Source organism: Dipodomys ordii, unplaced genomic scaffold, assembly GCF_000151885.1.
Source record: "Dipodomys ordii isolate 6190 unplaced genomic scaffold, Dord_2.0 Scaffold205, whole genome shotgun sequence".
Taxonomy (NCBI): domain Eukaryota; kingdom Metazoa; phylum Chordata; class Mammalia; order Rodentia; family Heteromyidae; genus Dipodomys; species Dipodomys ordii.
The window spans coordinates 3,256,596-3,279,453 of NW_012267421.1; the positions used below are offsets into that span (position 1 = coordinate 3,256,596).

Genomic DNA, 22,858 nt, shown 5'->3' on the forward strand with positions numbered 1-22,858 from the left:
TGTGTGTGTGTGTGTGTGTGTGTGCAGAAAGGCTCATGTAGTTATCCATTCTCAGGGTCTTGGTTGCCTAAAGTAATAGAGGGAGGGAGGAAGGAAGGGTGTGTGTGTGTGTGTGTGCGTGCGTGTGTGCGTGCGTGTGTGCGCGTGCGTGCGCGTGTGTGTGTTTCAAGTCAGTATTGATGAATCAGATAAGAAGAAAAAAAAAAGGGAGAGAGAGAGAGAGAGGGGGGATATGTGTGTGTGTGTGTGTGTGTGTGTGTGTGTGTGTGTTTCAAGTCAGTATTGATGAATCAGATATGAGGAGTAAAGGAATGGGGAATTCCAAGTTTCAAGATTATCCACTCAGATTGTAGTATCTATCATTCACTGAGATAGGAAGCATAGAGATAAGGAGAACGTGGAGATTCAGATCAGGAGTCCATGGGATATTCTAATTGTATGTCCACTAGTAAACAGTGTCTGGATCTTCAGAGGAAGATTTGGAAGTACTTTGCCCACAGGGGATGATTGAAATCTTTTGTAGGGATAATAACCATAATCGTAAAAAATGTAGAAAAAAGAGAAGAGGGGCTGGGAAGGTGGCTCAGTAGTAGAGCGCTTGCCTTGCATGCTCAAGGCCCTGGGTTCGATTCCTCAGCACCACGTAAGCAGAAAGAAAAAACCCGGAAGTGGCGCTGGGGCTCAAGTGGTAGAACACTAGCCTTGAGCTGAAGAGCTGAGGAACATCGCCCAGGCCCAGAGTTCAGGCTCACGACCGGACAGATTCCCCCCCCCTCCAAAAAAAAAAAAAGAGAGAAGAGGGACTAAGAATTCTGAATTATGTACCTCTAAAGGGACTCACTTTGTAAAGAATTCCTGAGAGATGAGGTTTAGAGATGAGGTTCTGTGAGAATTCTAGGAGAATTTTGAGTAGTGTCAGGAATACATAATGGGCAAAGTAGTGATGGTAAGTGCCACTGTAACCTTGAAAGCACAATGGCTAAGGGGTGGTAGCCAGCCAAATTGTAATGGACAGAGAGGCAAGTTGACGATACTCTTGAGAGCATCTTGGATTTGAATAGGACTATTATTTTTCATTAAAAACAAAACAAAACAAAACTTGCAAAGTTTGAGTAATACAGAGCTGATTGTAGGAAATTCTATTAGGAGCCTTTCTGGTTTTTCCAATTCCTCTTTAGGGTCAAAATCCTATGACCAGGGTGTTTCAAGGGCGGGAAGCAAAATGCCTTCTTAGCCACTCCAATGCTTCTTGAAGTCTTGTTCTACCTAACTGTTGACTGGCCCAATACATCTTCACAGAGAGTGTTTCTTATAAGTAAGTAAAGGAGTTCATTGTACTAAATTGATCATTGGGATGTGAATAATCTGTTTCCCCAAACTGACCAGTTTCAGTTATATTAAATACTATGTATTTCAGACTTAAACCATTGGACATTGAGTTTATGAAACGTTTGCATGAAAAAGTGAATATCATCCCACTAATTGCCAAAGCAGATACACTCACACCAGAGGAATGCCAGCAGTTTAAAAAACAGGTGAGCAGAATGATTTGACTCCTGGGTTGCTCCTACATTCACATAATTTGCAGCTTTTCAATGGTCTTAGTATAGCGTGTTGTAATACAGTTGTCTCCACTCTACTGAATTGTTGTTTGTTTTTGCAAATAATTATTAAAAATAATCTGTCTTAAGTTTTTCCTTGAAGATCCCATCTTTTTTTTTTTTTTTTTTTTTTGCCAGACCTGGGGCTTGAACTCAGGGTCTGGGCACTGTCCCTGAGCTTCTTTTGCACAAGGCTAGCCCTGTACCACTTGAGCCACAGCACTATTTCTGGCTTTTTCTGTTTATGTGTTACTGAAGAATTGAACCCAGGGCTTCATGCATGCTAGACAAGTATTCTACCACTAAGCTACATTTCCAGCCTTCCCTGTCCCTTCCCATCCCTATCTCTTTTGGTTTGCTTGAGCTTGAAATTGAATAGTGCCTGTGGTGCTTCTGAACTACACTTCTGGCCCTTACCTGTTTTTGTGTACTTAGAGTAATGGTTCTTCATATGCCTAACATAATTACCCAGCTAACTTGTTCAAAATGAGTTGATGGGCCTTATCCATGCTAGTTGGTTATATAGATGAAGATGGGACTTTAGCCCAATATCATTTAAAAATGTACCTTCATGTTTTAATATACAAAGAGCCACTGTTATTTGAACTGTTGTTTCTTTGCTTTTATTGCTTAAGTATTTGTTACCTGACATTTATTTCTGTTTTTTCCATGTGTGTCTATGTTCCAATTGTGAAAGAGATGTGATCCTGATTTTTCCTTGTAGTGATTTTCTGTTTAATTCTGTCCATTCATTTATTTGTAACAAGTCTTGCTGGGTATCTCAGGCCAGCTTTCAGTGCACCATCTTCCTGCCTTACCCTCTGAGTGCTGGGGTTACAGGCCAGGGCATCCATGCCTTACCTACTTCTGTTAAGTTCTATGTAGTAGTCATTTGTTTATGGCTGCTTTACTTGGGCTTGGACCCCTGCCATGAAAGCAGCACCAAAATACAAGTATAGGCAGGAAGCTATTGCTAGGATTTATTAGCATTCTATATTATGTAGAGTTGGCTATTATTTGAATGTCTTTATTCCCTTTGGAATTTGGAGTGATTTTGGACAAGATAGTTTAAATTGAACTAGGTATTTTCTGATGTCATTAGTAAGTTATCTCTTTTGATTTTCTTTCTTCTTACTATTGAGCTTAATTTCTAGGGTGTGTTTTTTTGTTTCATCTGTGTATGTGTCCAGTCTTACCTCTGTTCCTCGCCTCGGTGATTGTATATACGCACTTGTACACATAAGGATATTGTCTGATCACAGCATAACATCTTCTCCAGGGTTGTGCTTAGTTTTGCTTACCCTCCCACCTTCTACTAAAAGTTGTAGGTGAGTTTGAAAGCCTTATTGGTTTAGCTGAGTAAGACAGTTTGGTAAGCTGTGTCCAGAGAAAGAATCCTAGTCATTGCAGATAAGTGACTTAAAGCCATTATATTGAAAACTCCCTGAATAAATCCTTTCTGGAATTTTGACTTTAGAACTCTTTTGGGCTGATAACCATATGATGGACACTTCTGAAGTAATTGGGTCTTGGTACTTATATATCAGCATTGTAGTTTAAAAACAAGATCTTTGGCATAGTTCTTTAGTTTAGATGATGATTGGTTTTGTGTATGTTGGTTCTTGGGCTTGAACTCTGGACCTGAGTACTGTTCCTGAGTTTTTAGTTCAAGGCTAGCGCTCTTATCATTAGAGCTACTGTTGCGCTTTTGGCCTTTGGTGGTTATTTGGAGATGAGAGTCTCATGAACTTTCCTACCTGGGCTGGCTTCAAACTTTGATCTTCAGATCTTCAGATCTCCTGTGTAGCTAGAATTATGGGTGTGAACCATCGATGCCTGGCTAGATTATAGTTTACATAATTGAAAAACAAGGACCAGAAACAGTTCTCATGTAAGAATCCAAAAAGTATACTAATTATGTGTGGCGTTGCTTTGCTGATTACTTCTTTTATTTTAGATAATGAAAGAAATCCAAGAACATAAAATTAAAATATATGAATTTCCAGAAACAGATGATGAAGAAGAAAATAAGCTGGTTAAAAAGATAAAGGTAGGTTTATTTCTCAACATATACTGTAGTATTTGGACACTTAAATCATACTATAATATCCACAAGAAAGACCAAAAGTATCTTTGCTTTATGTAGTTTGTTTGCTTACATAATAAAAACTATTAGTGGTGAATTGCACATTGTAGTTAACTTTGCTGGTAGTTATATGTAAGTAGGAATGCATTGAATAGCGAGGTGAATAATACAATCCTTAACTCACATGGTTTTCAGTGGATTGGTTTTATATCTCATATAGTTTTTTTTTTTCTTAAGTGAAGGATGAGAAGGGAGAGGATTTGTTATGTTTTAATTTTTTAAGAGCCACACAAAATATTTTTTCATTTATAAAAGCTAGCTCAAAATCTTTACCAGCATAATTTTCTGTATTTTAGTTTGTAATGATTTTCTTAATAATTTGGACCTAGAATTGGTAAGGTAAATTATGGCATTATGTAATTAGTGAAATACTTATATCTGATTAATTTCTAAGGTTTTATAAAAATAGCTACTTTTGTATTTCTGACAACCACAAATATTTTAAAAAGGTTGTTGAGTTTTAGTATGAGTGGACACTAGTGCAGTCCGAGGCACTGATGATAGTTTACAGACTCAACATTCCCTGTTCCATTGTTAAGATTGTTTTATGATTACATCAGTAGGCTAATCACAAGCCTCAATTTTCCCTTATAAATGCCAATATTCTTGTTACTCTATCTTGCCCAGTATGAGATAACAATTTGACTAGAATATGCTCTAGTATTCATTAATTCTCAGAGAAAATACTACTATATTCATTATTTACCTTGTTGGTAATTCCATAAACTGGCGATTTACTATTTATTGATTGGCCTATAATAATGTCAAAGCTTTCAAAATAATTTGCTTTTTAATCTGTTGAGTAATGTAAGTTCTTCATCCTTGAGCTTGTGAGGACTACAAAGATGTATTTGAATGTGAGTGCTTTATTTTCTAGGACCGTTTACCTCTCGCTGTAGTAGGTAGTAACACGATCATTGAAGTTAACGGCAAGAGGGTCAGAGGAAGGCAGTATCCTTGGGGTGTGGCTGAAGGTAAGGCTTTCTGTAGTGAATGGCTTTCTATCAAGTCTCACAATCATAAAATTTTATAAATAGTATAAAATGCACACTATGTTGATACACTCCAGATTTTCAAGGCTGGTTTGGATTTTATTTCCCTGTAATCTCATTTTCCTCTTAAATACAATTCTGACTTCCAGACCCTGATTTTCAGTCAAGAAAGTATGTAATAATTCCTGAAGTTGAGATGTCAATTGTTGGTACCCTGCTGCTCTTCCTCTTCTTTTCCCCATCATTAAGCCAGTGTTTGTTTTCTTCCTTGAAAATATGCTTGTAATTTAGGACTTCTTGGCTAAGATCCTTGCCAAGGATCTAATGAATCTTCTGAAAAATGAAACAATTTGGAGAGAAGGTTCTTCATTTAATCTGAGCCAGAATCCTCAAAGACCTTTAATAATGGTTTAAAAGTATTTATGAACTTAGTTCACTATTTTCTTTTTCTCTTTCCTTCTCTTTCTTTCTCTTTTCTTCTCTCTCTCTTTCTTTCTCTCTCTCTCTCTCTTTTTTTACATCATATCTTCAGAGTAAAAACTTTTTTTTTTTTTGGTTATGGGGCCTGGATTCTGGGCCTGGGCACTGTCCCTCAGCTCTTCAGCTCAAGGCTAGTGCTCTATCACTTGAGCCACAGCCCATTTCTGATCTTTTCTGCTTATCTGGTGCTGAGGAATCGAAACCAGGGCCTCATGCATGCAAGACAGGCACTCTTCCACTGAGCCACCTTCCCATAGAGTGAATTTTTTTAATTTAAAATTTTTCTTAAATATAAAAACTTTGAAAATTTATTTTTATTAACTTTATTTCTTTATTGCTGATGTGGTACTGAGGAATTGAACCCAAAGCCGCCTCATGCATACTAGGCAAGCACTCTACCAACTAAGCCAAAATCCCTACCAAGTTTAAATACCAATATAATCCTAGAAGAACAATCCTTAGAATCTTCTTAGTTATGTTATATTTATTATATTTATTTACCCTAATACTTAATCTTCTGTGTTATATAAGCTAGAGTAATGAATATTTTATCTACTTGTTGGCCACTTACATAAGTTTGGAGATACTCTTTGAAATTGCTCTGATTAGCAGTGATTTTTCTTTCCAGTAATCCTGTACTTTCTTACGAGCTCTGTGATACCCAGGCAAGTCACTGCCTCAAGACTTTAGAATTTAGATATTCCTTAGAACTGTACACTGCAGAGATGCCTTTGTATTTCTAGTTTAATCTCCTGTACCCAGAGTGATATGTTTTTAAAAAATAAGTAATCTTGAAATTCTCAGCCACCTTTTCATTTGGTTTCATCTTAAGGAAGTTTTTTTTTCTTCTTTTTTTTTTTATTGTGAAAATACTGTACAGAGGAGTTACAATTACATGGGCAAGATAATGAGTACATTTCTTATCAAGCATTGTTGCCTCCTCTTTGGTTCCCCTTCCTATCCTTAAGGAAGTTTTAATAAAGCAGTTCTCCTCTTTACTATACCATTAAATTTACAAAATGTATTTTATTATAGAATAAATACACTTTCTGAGATATATGAGAAAATGTACGTTTTCTTGTTTGTTTTCAAATTTTCAGTGTTGTTTCCAGCTTTCATATTTATCATGAGGATTAAACGAATAAAGTAGTATTATTGTACACTTGTCTGTCATTCCTTTGGGAACTGTTAGTGTTAAAACTTTCTGAGAAATTGATTGAATCTCTTGTACAGTCTCATTTGAAATTTCTTAGAAAAGACCAGATTTTGTGAAAATAATGTGTCATCTATTTTTTTATAGTTGAAAATGGTGAACATTGTGATTTTACAATTCTAAGGAATATGTTGATAAGGTAAGTATGAACAGTGATAAGAATTGTGAAGTTTTTTGGTCCTAAATTGAACAGAATTGGGCAGACTGACTTCTTGCTTCCATAGAAATAAAGACTTGTATATCTGCAAGTCAGAATTCAGCAGTTGTAAAAGGTTGTGTTAGAAGCAACATAATTTCTGATGTGTTAGATGTTTCTATACTACTTGCATTATTTACTGCAGTCATGTTTCTTAGATTTTTCAGTATACAGTGATGATGTGATTCATAAGAGTACAAAATTCAATTCTGTGTTCTAGTACAGGGACTTGTTTCTATTCTCTGGAGAAACTGGTAACTAGTTCCAAAATTCAATAACATTTATCATACTTTAGCTTCAGTCTTTAGTTATTAAATTTTTAAAGTTTCTATTATCTGCTCTCTTTATTGAGTACAAAAGAAATTGTACATTTCTGGTAAAGGGGAATGCAAAATACAGATAAAGAAATAACATGCATGGTGTTGCCTGTGGCAATACTGGTAACCAGAAAGATATGTTGACAGTCAAGGGTTATGTGTTGTGATTTCAGGAGGAAATAAAGAGGGCTCCTAAGAAGATACAAAATGAAACTGAGGGGACTATCACAGATTATTGGGAGCTGCTCTGTTTGACCACCAGATGCACTAGGGATTAGGAATGTCCTGACTTCACTGGAGTAGAATATAAACAGCTTTAAATGTAACCACTGTGGCCATAAGAGAGAATAAATATGTATCAAGGGACAGAGTGTAATAGGAGATGACTTAGGACTAAGTCCAAATTTAGGACTAGGGGGAATAAACTATCAGAGAACTGCATGGAAATGTTAGGCAGAAGGAGAACAACCACAGTAATTAAACATTACATGCTCTTCACAAGGACTTTGAAGAAGGCATTCCATCAAGTTGGATAAGAAGTAACAGTGTTTTCTGGCCATAAGGAAGAATGAAATCAGTATTATCTTGATTCTGTTTGTCTCTCCAAAGGGAGTTGTGGTAAAGCAGTGAAGATGGAATATGATGAGCACAGGAAGTTCAGGATGCAGTGGGTGATAAGAAAAGGGAGGGTGGAATGGGTAAGGACTGCTGGACCATTTCCACCTACGAATACTGCATATTGCATTGGCAAAGGGGATCCATAGAGCAGCTCTCATGATTAAAGAATCGTAACCATTCATGAATTTTCAAGGTTTATTTCCCATGTGTTGATTGATTCTGTCTGTTGGAAATACCCCAAGCCAAAGTAGCACATGCAGTGGACAACCTGAATAAACAGAAATTAAGCTGCCCTAGTGTGAAAATAAGTTGAAATGTGATCTCAGATGTCCTTATTTAAGTATTAACATATGAAAATTCAGTATTACTTTAAAAATTACTTTACCTAAAGAAAAGCAGTTTGATTTAGATTTTGTAAATTTAAATAGAAGCTAATCTACTCTTGTAAAATTACATAAATACTGTGAAGAGAAGATGAACATCTATTGTAGAAAGTTTATTTTAAAGTTGCTGCTTTAAGAGATTTTGGAATCTAAATTCTGTTGGTCTAGTTAGGGTTCTTCATTTTGATCTTCTTGAAGCCTAAAGGTGAAGACAGGAATGTGTCTTTCTTAAGAATAATCTTTTGCCCATTTTAAGTCTGAAATTTTGGTAAATAGTTTGCATCAGAGCTTTTCTTAATAGAGTCAACTCATGCTCTTTATTTATGACAGAACACACATGCAAGACTTAAAAGATGTCACTAATAATGTACACTATGAGAACTACCGAAGCAGAAAACTGGCAGCTGTGACTTACAACGGCGTGGATAATAACAAGAGTAAAGGACAGCTTACCAAGTAAGCGCCAGTGTTGTTTTCCAGGGTTATTTTCATCTAGTGCCTCCTAACACTGGAAATTCTAGAGGGTGTAAATTCTAGAGAGGGTGTTTGCTATGTGATGGTAGATAGCCTGATGTTTCTTATAGTGGAATAGAAAAATGTGCTTTTTATATTTATATGTTTCAGTGCATGACTCTTTATCTCATTGTTTCTAAAAACTTCCTTTCTGTAGCCACTTCTATCTGTTCATTAGGAGAACCTTGTTAGGTGACTGAGTTCCTAGAAATGACTAAAATACAGGTTCATTTAGATAGACAGTGGAAGGCAGGTTATTTACTTTTCTAAGACATAAGTAATATTTAGTACTTTGAATTTAAAGGCAGGAGTTATTTAGTTAAAAGTTGAGAGGACAGGGCTAAAGGTAGAGAGTTGGCTGATCAAGCAAGCCAGAAGCTAGCCTGAGACCCTGCATTTAAGTCCTGGTGCTAAATAAATAAATACATAATACAACAAAATGACAAAGTTTACTACTGCAAGGTAAACTGGTAGTTTTTCATGTGCAAAGTACTATTTTGTATATTCCTTATTCTCCCAAGGATAAAGTAACAAAATTTATCTGCATTTTATAGATAGGTAAAAATAAGAATGTGTAACTTCACGGGCTGGGAAGGTGGCTCAGTGGTAGAGCACTTGCCTTGCATGCATGAGGCGCTGGGTTCGATTCCTCAGCACCACATAAGCAAAAAGAAAAAAGCCAGAAGTGATGCTGTGGCTCAAGTAGTAGAGCACTAGCCTTGAGCTGAAGAGCTGAGGGACAGTACCCAGGCCCAGAGTTCAGGCCCCATGACCGAACCCCCCCTCCCCCCAAAAAAGAATGTGTAACTTCAACATTTATATATCTAATAACTTCATGTAGTTCTCTCCCTTTTTGGTTGTTATATTTTGATTTTGGCTTTGCATTTTTTGTTTGAATGCATTAGAGATTAAACTCAGGATCTCACGCTTGCTAGGCACACTTTGCCACCTGAGCCATGCCTCCTGCCCCTTTTTGCTTTGGTTATTTTTGAGGTTGGACCTTGCCTTGTCCCCAGGCTGGCCTGGGATGCCTGTGGATACCCCTGCTTTTGTTTCCCCATGTTTCTGACTACTTGTTGAGATAGTTTCAATAACTTCTTTTGCCTGTGCGAATTTCCCAATCTCTGCTTCCTAAAAGTACTTAGAATCACAAGGTTGAGCCACTACACCAGTCTTGTTTTGTTTTGAGACAGGACCTCTCTTTGTAGCTGAACCTTCAGATTCTTACTCTGCTTCCCTCAGTCTACACAGACACACACACACAACAACTACCAAACTACTGGTTTCTGAATTACAACTATATTGTTGCATAATCTTTAATTGCTTTAAATACATATATTCCAGTTACTAAAGACTATCAGTTAAAAAGTAATTCTCTAGAGTCTAGAAGGTTTGGGGAAGTTGAGGGAGCAGTAGGGTTAGAGACCCTTTGAAAGTAATAAAACCTCAGGTCATCTCCCTGAAAAATGACCGTTGCCCTCTATGGCATGCTTTTTCAGGGCACCTACAGCGTTGCCCAAGAGACAAGGGCCCATATATGTTAAAAAAACATAAGAAACTGGATCTTAACAACTTTAATGAAATATAGTAATAGTGCTTTTAAAAATTTATCAACGGACCTTACCTTTTTAAAAAAGGCAGTCTCATGCTAAGTTAATGTCTTATTTAGTTGCATTTTCAGAATTTCTGGTTATTTGATTACTTGGCAAAATATTGCAGGTCTGTGTGTATAGTTTTTTCTTTTTTAATGGTGCTAGGGTTTGAACCCAGAGCTACATTAGGCAATATTTTACCACTTGAGCCTGGGTTATTTGTTTCCTTGGTTTTGTTGTGGTAGGATCTCCAGAACTTTTCAGCCTATGTTGGTCTTGAGCCACAATTTCTCTCAGCCTCCCTAATAGCTAGGTATGAACCACTAGTACTTAGTTTTAGAAGTAAGTTTTCTTTTTTGAGCCGTTATCAGAGTTTGAATTCAGGACCTTGTTTTTTCTCATTTTTTCATTCAGAGCTTTCCTTCTACAACTTGAGCTAAACCTCTAGTCTAGCACTTTGCTGGCTAGAGTCTCTGATTTCTCTCTACCTGAACTGGAATCAAACTGCAGTCCTTAGATCTCAGCCTATTGTGTAGCTAGGATTACAAGTGTGAGCCACTGGTTTTCTTATGTGAAAAAAATATTCTTCAGTTAAATGTTTTGTTTTAACTTACAGTAATCATAAAAAAAATCTTTTTAATCATAGGAGCATAACACATGTTTTTTTTTTCTTTTTACTAAGAAAAGTTGGTAGCCTTTTGGAGTGTTTTCTGTTGCAATCTATGCCCCCTACTTACTTACTCCGGAAGAAGAGTGCTGAGACAATTAGAGAGACTGAGTCAGTGAGAGAGGTCACCATGCCGGCACTTCCCTCTGGGGACCAGAAAGAAGTGGCTGAAACTCAAGGCCTGGCTTTTGCTTTTAAGTCATAACTTAATTTAAAAACAAAACACTATTGAGATCAAAGCTATTCACTTAAAATGTATAACTTTGTGTTTGGTTAAAGCCTATTTTTACCGAGTCAGAGTGTATGTGTTTTATCTTCAGAGTCAGAGAAAGATGTTACTCTCATGATTGAGCTAAACCATAGAACGCTCCCCATGGTTGTGGTAGTTACGAGCACCTTGCTTTTTCTTGTGTCTTTAAATATAGCAGCATTGACATAAAAGCCACCTATACATGTTTTTCAGCATGAAGGTTTGGAACATAATTATACCAAGATACTTGAGCCCATAAGCTAATGTCAGTGGTATAATAGATTACTTGACTGTGCTTAATGTCTGTTTTCTGGCACTTATATGTCTGTGTATGTGCTTGCTTGTTTGCTTGCTTGCTTGTGTGTCTTTGTGTGTGTGTGTGTGTGTGTGTGTGTAAATCTCTGAACATGTCAAATTTAAGACATTGGAATCTGCAAGTATAGTGAATTCTTGAGAACATTACAGGTAATAAAAAGGGTCTGCAGACATTCTGCCTTTCTATGCAGCGTACTACTACTGACTAGTAGTTATTTCCAGCAAGCAGATTTAATTTCAAATTTTTATAATTAAATATAGTTGTGACATCAGAGGTTATCTTAAATTTTGATACTTGAAACATAAGAAAACTCAAAATGTTCTCATACATAAATTAACTATGTCAACTTGCTTTGTTTTTCACACTTGAACTTTTTCCTTGCATGTTATTTCATAGCGGATGTGCACAAGGTTTGGTGATGGTGCCCTCACAGATTTAGATCTTTGTGGGGGACACAGCATTGGGGTTTGAGCCTAATGCATTCCATTTGCTAGGCAGGTGCTCCATTACTTGAGCCATGCCCCAAACAGCCCCCCCCCCTTTTTTTTTTTTTGCTTTACTTACCCAACAGGATTTTGAGGTTTTTCCAGGGCTGGCTTCAGGCCATTATGTTCCTACTTAATATACCCACCTTCATAGCTGGGATCAAAGCCGTATACCAATAGCCTGACTTACTGATTTAAGATGAAGGTTTCAATACACCTTTTTCACTGAGCTGGCCTTATACTTACTATATTCCTTTGAATTCTACTTCTTCAGCAGCTGAGCTTAGATCTTTGTCTTATCATTATTCACTAGAAATTGAAGTTTATATATGAAACCTTATGGAGGGAAGTTCCTAGGTTACAAGTATACTTATAAATAAGCTTCTGAAGCATTGGTTCATAATCGATTTGTACATAAAACTTAGAATTTCTATGTTATCACTTAACATGCTGTAAATGAAAGCTTTCAAAAGTTATTTTTATGCATCTAAATTATGCATGTGTAATATTGGCTGTCTCAGAGTTTTGTGTTACAGTTTCCATTCACACACTGAGTGATTGTCTTAATGTTCATGACAGAAGCCCTCTGGCACAAATGGAGGAAGAAAGAAGGGAACATGTAGCCAAGATGAAGAAAATGGAGATGGAGATGGAGCAGGTGTTTGAGATGAAGGTCAAGGAGAAGGTCCAGAAACTGAAGGACTCTGAGGCTGAGGTAACCAGTTTGCTTCTGTCTGTATTCCTTCTTAAATAGTACCTGTCAGAAAGGGACTGTGTACACACACACATACACACACGCACACGCAATATGTGTGTATGATGTATGTATATATCTATGTTACAAGCACGTACATAGTATAGTGTGTGTGTGTGTGAGTGAGTATAAAAAGACTAGAGACATGGCTCAAATGGTATAAACACTTACTTGCATGTGTGAGGTCCTGGATTTAATTCCTAGTGCTGGAAAAATGAAGCACTTGATCAGTCTTAGGAATAAATGAGAAGGAATGAAGTAATCTTAATTGCACTTCAGACCTGCCTGAGTAAGTTATAGACAGTATAAGGGGAGAAAATGAAGGGATGTGATATCCTGTGAATGTGCAGTGTTAGTAATTCCCAGTGCTGAGCAGCAGTGACTGACACTCTAGCCAGGTTACTCCAGGTGTTGATGCAGGCACCATTTAATTTTTTTTTCTTTTTTTGGTTGGTCATAGGGCTTGAATTCTGGGCCTGGGCACTGTCCCTGAGCTCTTCAGCTCAAGACTAGTGCTCTACAACTTAAGCCACAGTACCACTTTCTGGTGGTTTACTTGAGATAAGAGTTTCATCAACTTTCCTGCCCTGACTGGCTTTGAACTGTGATCCTCAGATCTCAGCCTCCTGAGTAGCTAGGATTATAGGTGTGAGCCACCAGTGCCCGACTGCTGGCATTTAATTTCTGCTATTTTTTTAAAAGCAGAAAACCATGGAAGTATTTCCTTCAGTAGGCAAAAGGAAAGAGAATGAGAGACACTGGAGGTGAAAGGCTTGATTCATGTCTGAGTGTAGGAGAAGACTGTAGTGAGGTGATTTCACTATGAAGTTTTGTTGCCATGTTTCTTACTGTTATAATTAAAAGCACAAACTCTTTAAACATGTGGGATGACAGTAATAGAAAATATACCTTCTGAGCTATCTCATGCAAATGTAATCAAGCACATTTTTTGCCATTTTTTTCAGCAAAACATGTAAATATTTACAATAATTTTTATGAATTTCTAGTTTTGGTTCCTTTTTTTAAGAGGCTTTTTTGTCCTGTTTTCAAGATGATTCTGTTGAGTTGCTGGCTTCTGAGGCAGATGGGTCCTGCAGTACAGTGCCCTCCCTGCTAACGCTCCAGGCTGAATTTTGGATTTATGTGGCCAATACCTTCAAAATAAGATGCCTGCATGAAACATGCTTCTGTCTCAGGCTTAGCAGTTATACTTTGTGTGTTATGCTGTCATTTAGCTTCAACGGCGCCATGAGCAGATGAAAAAGAATTTGGAAGCCCAGCACAAAGAATTAGAGGAAAAACGGCGTCAGTTTGAGGAGGAGAAAGCCAACTGGGAAGCTCAGCAACGCATTTTAGAACAACAGAACTCTTCGCGGTAAGTAGCACCAGTCCTGAGGTGTGTGCATGTAGTGATGTTTAAGGAATTTCTTCTTGAGTTTATTTTTAAAACACTGGAGTGGCACTTAAAAAGCCACCACCATTGTTGTGTGTCCCCAAGCACAGTTATTTAGTGGATCACTATGTTTATATGCATGGATGCAAATACTGTTAACTGTATTTTTTTTCCCATGTAAACATTTCCAGGACTTAATCTTTACAAATTTTCAGCTTCCTAACATCTCAGTTGACACATTGTAATTAATTTCTTACCTTTCTCCCAGTTACTCCAAGTAGTAATGGTTGTTTCAGTTTTTGGCATACTTAGAGAACAAACTGCTGCAAATATCTTTTATACATACAAGGGTATATTTTAATTGTGTGAGATTACTTGTTTAGTTAAATTCTTGAAGATGAACTCTGATACATTATTTCTAACACATACAAAGTCAGTTCCTCCTTGATTGATATGGAACTCAATCCTTTTCCTATCTTGATTTTCTTCTTTTGTTTATTGCTCATTGGTCTCCAATTTTTTAAAATTAAGTAGTTGTACAGACAGGTTGCAATTCCTTAAGTCAGATTATGAGTACAATGCTTCTTGGTCAATGTCACTATGATTGATCTCATTTTAAACTGAAAGTCTGCATATCCCTGAGAGTTCCACACTGTCCAGATTAGGTAGTTCTGTGATACCCACATATGAAGAGGACAGTAGATTTGCAAGGCATAAGATGTCCTCAAGAACACAGTGGCAGTGAGTCAAGTGGAACCCTTTGTTGGTCTTCCTCAGTTTGTGATGTTTCATTTGAAAAAATGTTTTTGTATGTTAAAATGATTTAGAGGAAGTTTTTCTGCTCATTGTGGAATTTTGTCAAATATGATTGTTTACAAAAATAGTGTTATAGACTCATTGTCCTCATAATGTACTTCTAAATCTTGTGATCTTTTTCATGAAAAAATAGTGCCTAAAAATCATGCACACTGGTATCTGTGTTAGCCACCTCTGCCACATGTTGTCTTCATGGTTATAATGTGCTCACTCATCCTAATTATTTTCCTTCAATTGTTTAGAACCTTGGAAAAGAACAAGAAGAAAGGGAAGATCTTTTAAACTCTCCATTGACCACCAGTTACGTATTAGTTGCCAATATGCCAGCTTGGACATCAGTGTTTGTTGGATCCGTTTGACCAATTTGCACCAATTTTATCCATAATGATGGATTTAACAGCATGACAAATACTATTTTTTTGTTGTTGTTCTCGATGGAGATTAAGATGCCTTGAATTGTCTAGGGTGTTCTGTACTTAGAAAGTAACAGCTCTAAGTACCTTTCTACATTTTCTTTTTTATTATTATTATTAAACAGATGTCTTCAATTTAATGCAAGAGAACATTTAACTGTTGTACAATCATGTTCTGGTGGTTTGATTGTTTACAGGATATTCCAAAATAAAGGACTCTGGAAGGTTTTCATTGAGGATAAATTGCCATACTATGATGCAGACTATGCTTCTCTATGATAATTATAATACAGAGGTTCCATTCATTGCAGCCTATACAATAATGTAATTTAGTCTAACACAGTTGACCCTATTTTTGACACTTCCATTGTTTGAAAATACACATGGAAAAAAGAACGTATATGCTTACAGTGCACCTAGAGCTTTTTATAACAACCTTTTGTTTGTTTGTTTTGGATTCTTTACGTATATGTTATTCTCATTTAGTACCCTCTTTAGCCAGAATCTCATTACTGCTTCATTTTTGTAATAACATTTAATTTAGATATTTTCCATATATTGGCCCTGCTAAAATAGAATATAGCATCTTTCATATGGTAGGAAACAACAAGGAAACTTTCCTTTAACTCCCTTTTTACACTTTATGGTAAGTAGCAGGGAGAAAATGCATTTATAGGTCATTTCTAGGCAAATTGTGGAGCTAACAACAAGCCTGTTTCTACCTATATGCAGTCTCTTATTTTACTAGAAATGGGAATCATGGCCTCTTGAAGAGAGAAAAAGTCACCATTCTGCATTTAGCTGTATCCATATATTGCATTTCTGTATTTTTTGTTTGTATTGTAAAAAAATTCACATAATAAACAATGTTGTGATGTAACAGAGTGTGGTGTCTTGCATATTCCCCCATCACAATAATGGAGTCTATCCACAAGGCATCCCAGATTTGTTTAATGTAGAAGCATGTGTGCTCATCTTCCAGTGTAAACACAACAGCTCCTCTCTCCATCACTGAGAAACCACATCCAGTGTAGACACACAGTGCATCTCTTCATCGCTGAGAAGCCACATCCAGTGTAGACACACGATGCCTCTCTCCATTGCTGAGAAACTACATCCAACTAATTTGAATTAAATATAGTTCTGGAAACGTTAATTTTTAAACTTTCTGTTCACCAAGGTCAGATTATTGTGTTTACTATGTCTTTTTTTTTTAGGTTAATGACCTAAGCAGAGTATATGAATGATTGTTCTAATTAGCAACTATTTTTAATTCAAGGCTGACATTTAAATAAATCAGTGTTCTTGAAAGAATGTTTACTGCTTTTTTTTTTTTAAAAAAAAAAAACTCTTTTGAAACACTAATTAGTAAGATTAGTCTTGACTTTACATAAAAATTCACCAGGAGGGCTGGGAAGGTGGCTCAGTGGTAGAGCGCTTGCCTTGCATGCCTAAGGCCCTGGGTTCAATTTCTCAGCATCACATAAGCAAAAAGAAAAAAGCTGGAAGTGGCGCTGTGCTCAAGTGGTAGAGCGCTAGCTTTGAGCTGAAGAGCTGAGGGACAGCACCCAGGCCCAGAGTTCAGGCCCCACTACTGGACCCCCCCCCCAAAAAAAATTCACCAGAATAATTTCTTTTTCAGTCATGGGGCTTGAACTCTGGGCCAGCGATGTCCCTGAGCTCTTTTTGCTTAAAGCTAGTGCTCTACCACTTGAAGCCACAGCTCCACTTCCAGGTTTTCAGTGGTTGATTGGAGATAAGAGTCTCAAGGGGAACTTTTCTGCCTGAGGTTGGCTTTGAACTGTGATCCTCAGATCGTAGCCTCCTGAGTAGGGTTATAGGTGTGAACCACTGGCACCTGGCAGGATAATTTTTAAAGTTGGTCTCATGAAATGTTAAAGATGATTTAAGTAAGACCACTTCAATAAGCATTTATCTGTAAGAGCTATGAGAAGTTAGAAAGAAATATCTGTCTTGTTGATCATCAGATATCATCTGCTTTGGATAGCATGAAAGAATGGCATGATTTTTAGAAATAAATTTCAGCTGAGCCTGGTGGGTCCCAGCTTCCAAAAGTGGAGGTAAGAGAATTGCTATCTGAGCCAGTCAGGAAAGATGTAGGAGAATTTGTCCAAAAAACTAAAGGCAGAGGACTGAAAACATGGATCATCTGGTAGAGTGAAGTGTTTGCCAGACCCTGAGTTCCATCGCCAGTGTGACTCCTGGATGGATTGATGGATGGATGGGTGGGTGAGTGGGTGGGTGGGTGGGTGGCAGCAAGAGTATGTTTGCAAAGCACTAAGTGTCCTGTGTAGGGTATGACTTGAGGTTTTTCCTTTATGCCCACCACAAAGTATGACTTACTCCAAGACCAGAATCAGAAGTTCAGATATAATAGCCAAGAGTTCTTGCTTGAGAGGCTTCTTAGGTTATCATCCCCCCACTTTAGTGGTGAAGAGAAATATAATTAACAACTAGTCAGAAAGGCTTGGTTTTAGGGAGTCAAGAGCAAAATGTACTAAATTTGGAGAATGTAAAAATGAAAAAGTTTAGATGATTTGCTTCAGTGGTGGAAATACTGCTGTTTCTAGAAAACAGTTGCCACTGAAGAATTTTGTGTTACTATATTGCTAAGATACTTTTATAAGTCTTCTATCTGTGTCATGCCCCGGGATTTTCTGAGTTGACAGAGGAACCTGTGCGACTTCCCTGGGCTTTCTCATTGTTGACTGTTTTGTGGGCTGTGCACTTGTGTTGTTTTCTGCTCATCAAGTGAAATCCAGCCAGCCAGCACTAATCCTGTTGAGTTTCCTGGGTACCATGTGGTAGAGTTTTACTGCCACCTAGTGGGATAGGATCTGATTATTTCCCTCTTCACATCAAACTAGGGGTAGCCTGCTGGTGAGTCAGACAATTACTTCAGTATCGTTCCACCTATAGGCTTGAAAGCTTAAGAAATATAGGTGTGTGTGTCTCATTTGGTGACTCATTAGCTGGAGATGATGCTGAGAGGTTGGTCCCTGAACTTGATGCTAATTCACAAATAACAAAAGGTGTTGGAGAGGAGGGTATGAAAGCTTTAGTAACTGTCCAGGCCAAATAAAGGATTGCAGTTCTTTCCTACTGACAGGCCTTAGGGATCCTGACATATTTGGTTTTCTTGGGGAGACTGGTCCTGCATAGGAAGCCAGGTGAATGCAGCCAGAGCCCAGTACTGCCCTTGAGTTACCCTGGGCACCACACCTGCCCCTGCTTCCTTACTCAAGCTGTATAAAGCTGCATCACACAGATGTACTACTGTGCTAGTGTGCACCTGTGGAAACACTTCTAGAGTGAAAGGTCTCTTCCCAAGTCACCTGGGGGACAGTTGATGGTACATGACAGTTAATACTGAGTCTGTTATGGCAGTATGGGGGGTTCAAGTCAGGATCTTATAGCAGGCAGGCATTCTACCACTGAACTGCACCTCCAGCTAGTTTGCAGTTACTGCTGAACATGTTTTGAAAGGAACAGAGCCAACTGTATGATTCACAGGAGACTGCTGTTTACAAAAAACATGGGTACTAGCCTAGGACTGACAGAGTTCCTCTGGGTCACTTGAGCTGTGTCAGGTGAGAGGAACAGGTCATAGGTGGGTTTATGTCCTTGTCTGAACTTTATACTGAAAAGCTTACACGTGTTAAGTCCATATTCTTCATTTAGGAATTTCCCTCGGGTCATTTGTGATAAATATAACCAGACTTTTCCAGACTGAAGTGAAGTCCTTTATATGCTTTATCTTTCATCGTTGACAAGTAATCCTTTTTTCAGTCATGGTTATTGAAGTTAACCCAGCCAGAGCTGGATTGGGACCCTTTCTGTGTGACACCAGGCCGGACTGACCTATCTCACTGGAACGGTGTTAGAGTCTGTAGTGGTTAGCACAAGCTGGTGAGAGGTGTCAGCTGGCTTCAGAAAACACTGGCCACAATCCAAGTTCAAGTCCTAGCCCTGTGAGAATTGGACATTATTAACGCTTCTTTCTGAACCTTTCCTCAGCTATAAACTAGAGCCCTGGCCTCCACTGCTGGTTTAGGACAATCATTTAGGATGTTTGGACCTGGATTGTCCCTGCACATATGATGCTGGAAATGTTGATCTGATGGGCCATGCCTGACCAAAAAAGTAGTTTGTTGCCAGTAAGTGTGACTGGTACTTTAAATCCCAGGATCTGCTTCCTATTGTACACAGACTTCTGTAGTTGAGAAATGACCCCAGTTTCAACAATAAGGCCCTCTAGGGAGAAAAGGTTAATTCAAGAGGATGGATGTTATAAATGAGAGAGGTTGGTCTTTGTACATGACGCTGATGAAAATGTCTGCTTATGACATAAACTTGCTTCCCTTAATTTTGAGATGAGCCCATTCCATATTCAAAGCTGATTTTCAAAAAGAAAAACAAAGGTGATTTCCTGTAATTTCTAGCAGGAAACGGACTGACAGTGTCCTGTGTTCTTTAGAAGTCTTTCAGAGCATCACGAGAAGAATGAAGACTGTTTTGGCCTGAACACTTGCACTGTGGGGTACTGGGCCTTCCAGAGGAGCAAAAGAGAGGTGAGTGACAACAGACCTTGGTATGTGGCCACCAAGACACTGCTGGCCTGCACCTGCTCAGTCTGATGCCACTCAGGCTTCTAAGGCCCTTCAAGGTTGGGGAAGGGAAGTAGCAGGTACTTCTGAGAAGACCTGGCATAAGATGGGTAGCCATGGATTGGGGGGGGCGTGGCAGGTTAGACCTGGCCATCAAACTCTTCTCCCTTTTCTCCATGACACTGCGGAGCCCCCTGGCTTGTAGGCATGTCAAGCAGCCACTTTTCACTCTGGATGTTTTAACCCCTTTGTAAACCCAAGCCTGCTAAAATTTTACCTTATGATCCTTTATTAATTACCCATTGTGTGATAAATTCCCTTAGTTCCTCACACCAGCAACATTTAAACCACAGTGGCAGCCCAACAATAGCATCAGTTATTTGCATTTTGGCAGGTCCAGAGTAGAGCGAATGCACTGACAGTGGTCAGTGGAGGACTTGAATGAGGTCTGAGGTCTGTTCTAGAATGGCTGGGGAGGAGGACTCAGTACCTTGTTCCTGAACCTCTCTGTGGAGATACAGTCAGCTTCCTCCCAGAGCAAGTGGCCCAAGGTAGAACTAGGTGAAGCCACAATATCTTTGGAAGTCACATAGCTCTCAGTGCCCAGCAGCTCTGTTCAGCATCAGGAGAGCTGCATAAGAAGAGTTGGAGTGCTGGAAGCTGCTCTCTGCAAATCTGCCCTTTTTCTAGTTAATAGTGTCTGCATTTTGCATGTCTGTGCATAAATCCTGCTCAATTATGCAAGAGTGCCTGTAGGCTTGTGTGTCAACATAAAACCCCCAGACCCTGGGTTTTAGGTTCAGTAAGCTTCTGTTAGGGTTCTTGGGTACATCATTTAATGATGTGTTTGCTTTCCCCTCTCTCTCCACTACCATCAGGTACTCTACAGGCTGAAGCCTCAGCTCATTCATTCCAGGCTGACATCTAACTATAGGAGATATTACCATCTCTTCCTCTGCCTTAGCATTTGAAAAGTCCCCTGGAAGAACTGACAGGTTCCTTGTGTGGGGTGACACAGATGGTCACTAAGAGCCACACCAGCCAGACTTGTCTACCCTAAGGGATTGTGGGTAAATGAGATGCCAACTCTGCAGCTGACCTGAGCTTTAGAGTCAGGTTCAGCCAGTGCCTTGTGCTCCGGTTTCTAGCCCCTGGGTCTTTTCCTGTATCCCTTTCCCTACGACCAGGCAGCCCTCAAACCTGGGCTCTCATGAAACTCCTGCATCTCTCCATCCCTCCTTCCTTACACTGACTCCTCCTCCAGGAGCCAGGCCTGCCCCCAGAGCCCTGGCTGGCTTCCTGTTGCTCTCCATCATAAGCTAGCCAGTGCCTGTCCTCAATTACAGATTTTTGACCAACTTTTTTTTTCCTTTGAACTTCAAATTTTGACTCTAAAAGTGCCTGAAAGCCCCTCCCCTCTTTTTTGTGAACTACTTTTGAACTATTGCAACTCCGATGGCCTTTGTACTAAATACTTGCATGCATATTTCTCAGGCACAAGGAAATTCATAACAGGTCAGTGATTAAAACAGGATGAAATTTAGTGTCCTTCCAATAAAAGTTTAAAACGTTTACTCTTTACAAATACATATATGTTCACATTTATACATATACCTTTTGTTTGCATTAGGACCCTACAAGCTGCCTTCTAGTCAGTTATTGTGCCAGCTTCTCCCTTCGAGTGAACTGAAGGGTTCTCTTCAGTGTCTCTGGGCCTGGTCTCTGGGGGCTGGCCTGGGGTGGGGTGTGTCTGGCCTGCTGGAAAAGACTCAAGGAATCACTTGATACCTGATGGGAACAGAAGGGAGCAAGTATGTCTTCCTGCTGCCTCTCTGTGGCTGCCCGCTGGTACTGATCATTTTGTCTGGTCCCTGAGGCTTCACCATTGGAGTAGTGCAAGAGGAAGGTTCAGGACTTGGGCTGAGTCCGGTATCCCCATGGGTAGTCCTCCCCTCCACCCTGCTGCCTTCTCCAGCCAGCAGGGTCCTGACCTGGATGGGGGAAGGCATGTGTCAATGGGCCTGGTACCCTTGGCACCTGTATTCCCTGGGTGGGGTGGGTGGGGAGGGAGGGGGTGGCAGTGTGGGGGGGGTCGCTGGTTGGTTAGCCATCGGCTTCTTGGTTTTTCCCTTTTGCTTTCCTGTGAGGATCTGACTTCAGTCTAGGACTGGTCTGGACCTTAGTCTGCTGCTGGCCCCAAGCTTCCCCTGGACAGGGGGCAACAATGACGTTTTAGAACATGGCCGAACACTTCTCAACACAGGTCAGTGACAGGGCAGAGACAATCTCTGGCTTTCCAGAGATACCTTCCTCCTCAGGGCCCCTCAGACTGCCTCATTTTTCAGGATTCTCCCTGCCCCCTTCTTTCCATTTAGACAGGGAGGGAGGGAGGGAGGGAAAGAGGGAGGAAGGGAGGGACGATCTGACAGGAAACCTGCAGGAGAGCTGGGCGCACTACTGTATCTGGACACCAGGGGGCAGCACTGTCCCGGCATTATCTCATCTCTGGGCACCTCCTAGGTCATCAGTTGCAGGGCAGTGCCACTGGATTTGGAGGTCTTAGCTTGGTGCAGGCAGGGCCTTGCATTTTCTAGGCAGGCACTCTACCACTTGAGACATATCCCTAACCCCTTTTATTTTGGTTTTCAAATAGGATCTTGAGTATGTGTGCTGAGGCTAGCCTGGACCCTGATCTGACTATTTACAATTTCTGTGAGGCTAGGATGACAGGTGTATACCACCATGCCCAGCTATTTTATTGGTTGAGATAGGCTCTCATGAACCTTTTGCCTGAGCTGGGTTTGAACCACAATCCTCCCACTCTCAGCCTCAGTATTAGAATTACAGGTGTGAGCCAATGGGAAAAGTCTTTCCCCCTGCAGCCCAAACTCTGTCAAAGTTATAGATTTTATAGAAGATCCAAAACAGAAGACCAGGCCACATCCTGGACAACCCTAGGCATCTCTGGGGTACTGACCCTTAAGTGATGAGGTTTGATTGTGGGATTTCCTTACTGGAAGATGGGTGTGACTGCAGTTCTGGTCACCCAGGCTAGCGACACACAGCCTTACCCAAAGAGATAGTA

The 22,858-nt window shown here is 39.5% G+C and overlaps 1 protein-coding gene across 2 annotated transcripts in view; it reads left to right on the forward strand.

Annotated features, from left to right (window-relative positions):
• The window catches only part of Sept7 (septin 7), a 57,594-nt gene extending 41,569 nt beyond the window's left edge, over positions 1–16,025 (forward strand). The window contains exons 7-14 of one of the 2 annotated variants that reach the window (XM_013035152.1): positions 1,418–1,535; positions 3,559–3,651; positions 4,625–4,721; positions 6,520–6,571; positions 8,277–8,402; positions 12,349–12,484; positions 13,759–13,898; positions 14,975–16,025. In XM_013035152.1, coding sequence (XP_012890606.1) covers positions 1,418–1,535; positions 3,559–3,651; positions 4,625–4,721; positions 6,520–6,571; positions 8,277–8,402; positions 12,349–12,484; positions 13,759–13,898; positions 14,975–15,014 — 802 coding nt within the window. In that variant the 3' untranslated portion in view covers positions 15,015–16,025. The remainder of the gene's footprint in view (positions 1–1,417; positions 1,536–3,558; positions 3,652–4,624; positions 4,722–6,519; positions 6,572–8,276; positions 8,403–12,348; positions 12,485–13,758; positions 13,899–14,974) is intronic. The other variant, XM_013035151.1, reaches the window with a different exon arrangement.
• The last annotated feature ends 6,833 nt before the right edge of the window (positions 16,026–22,858 follow it).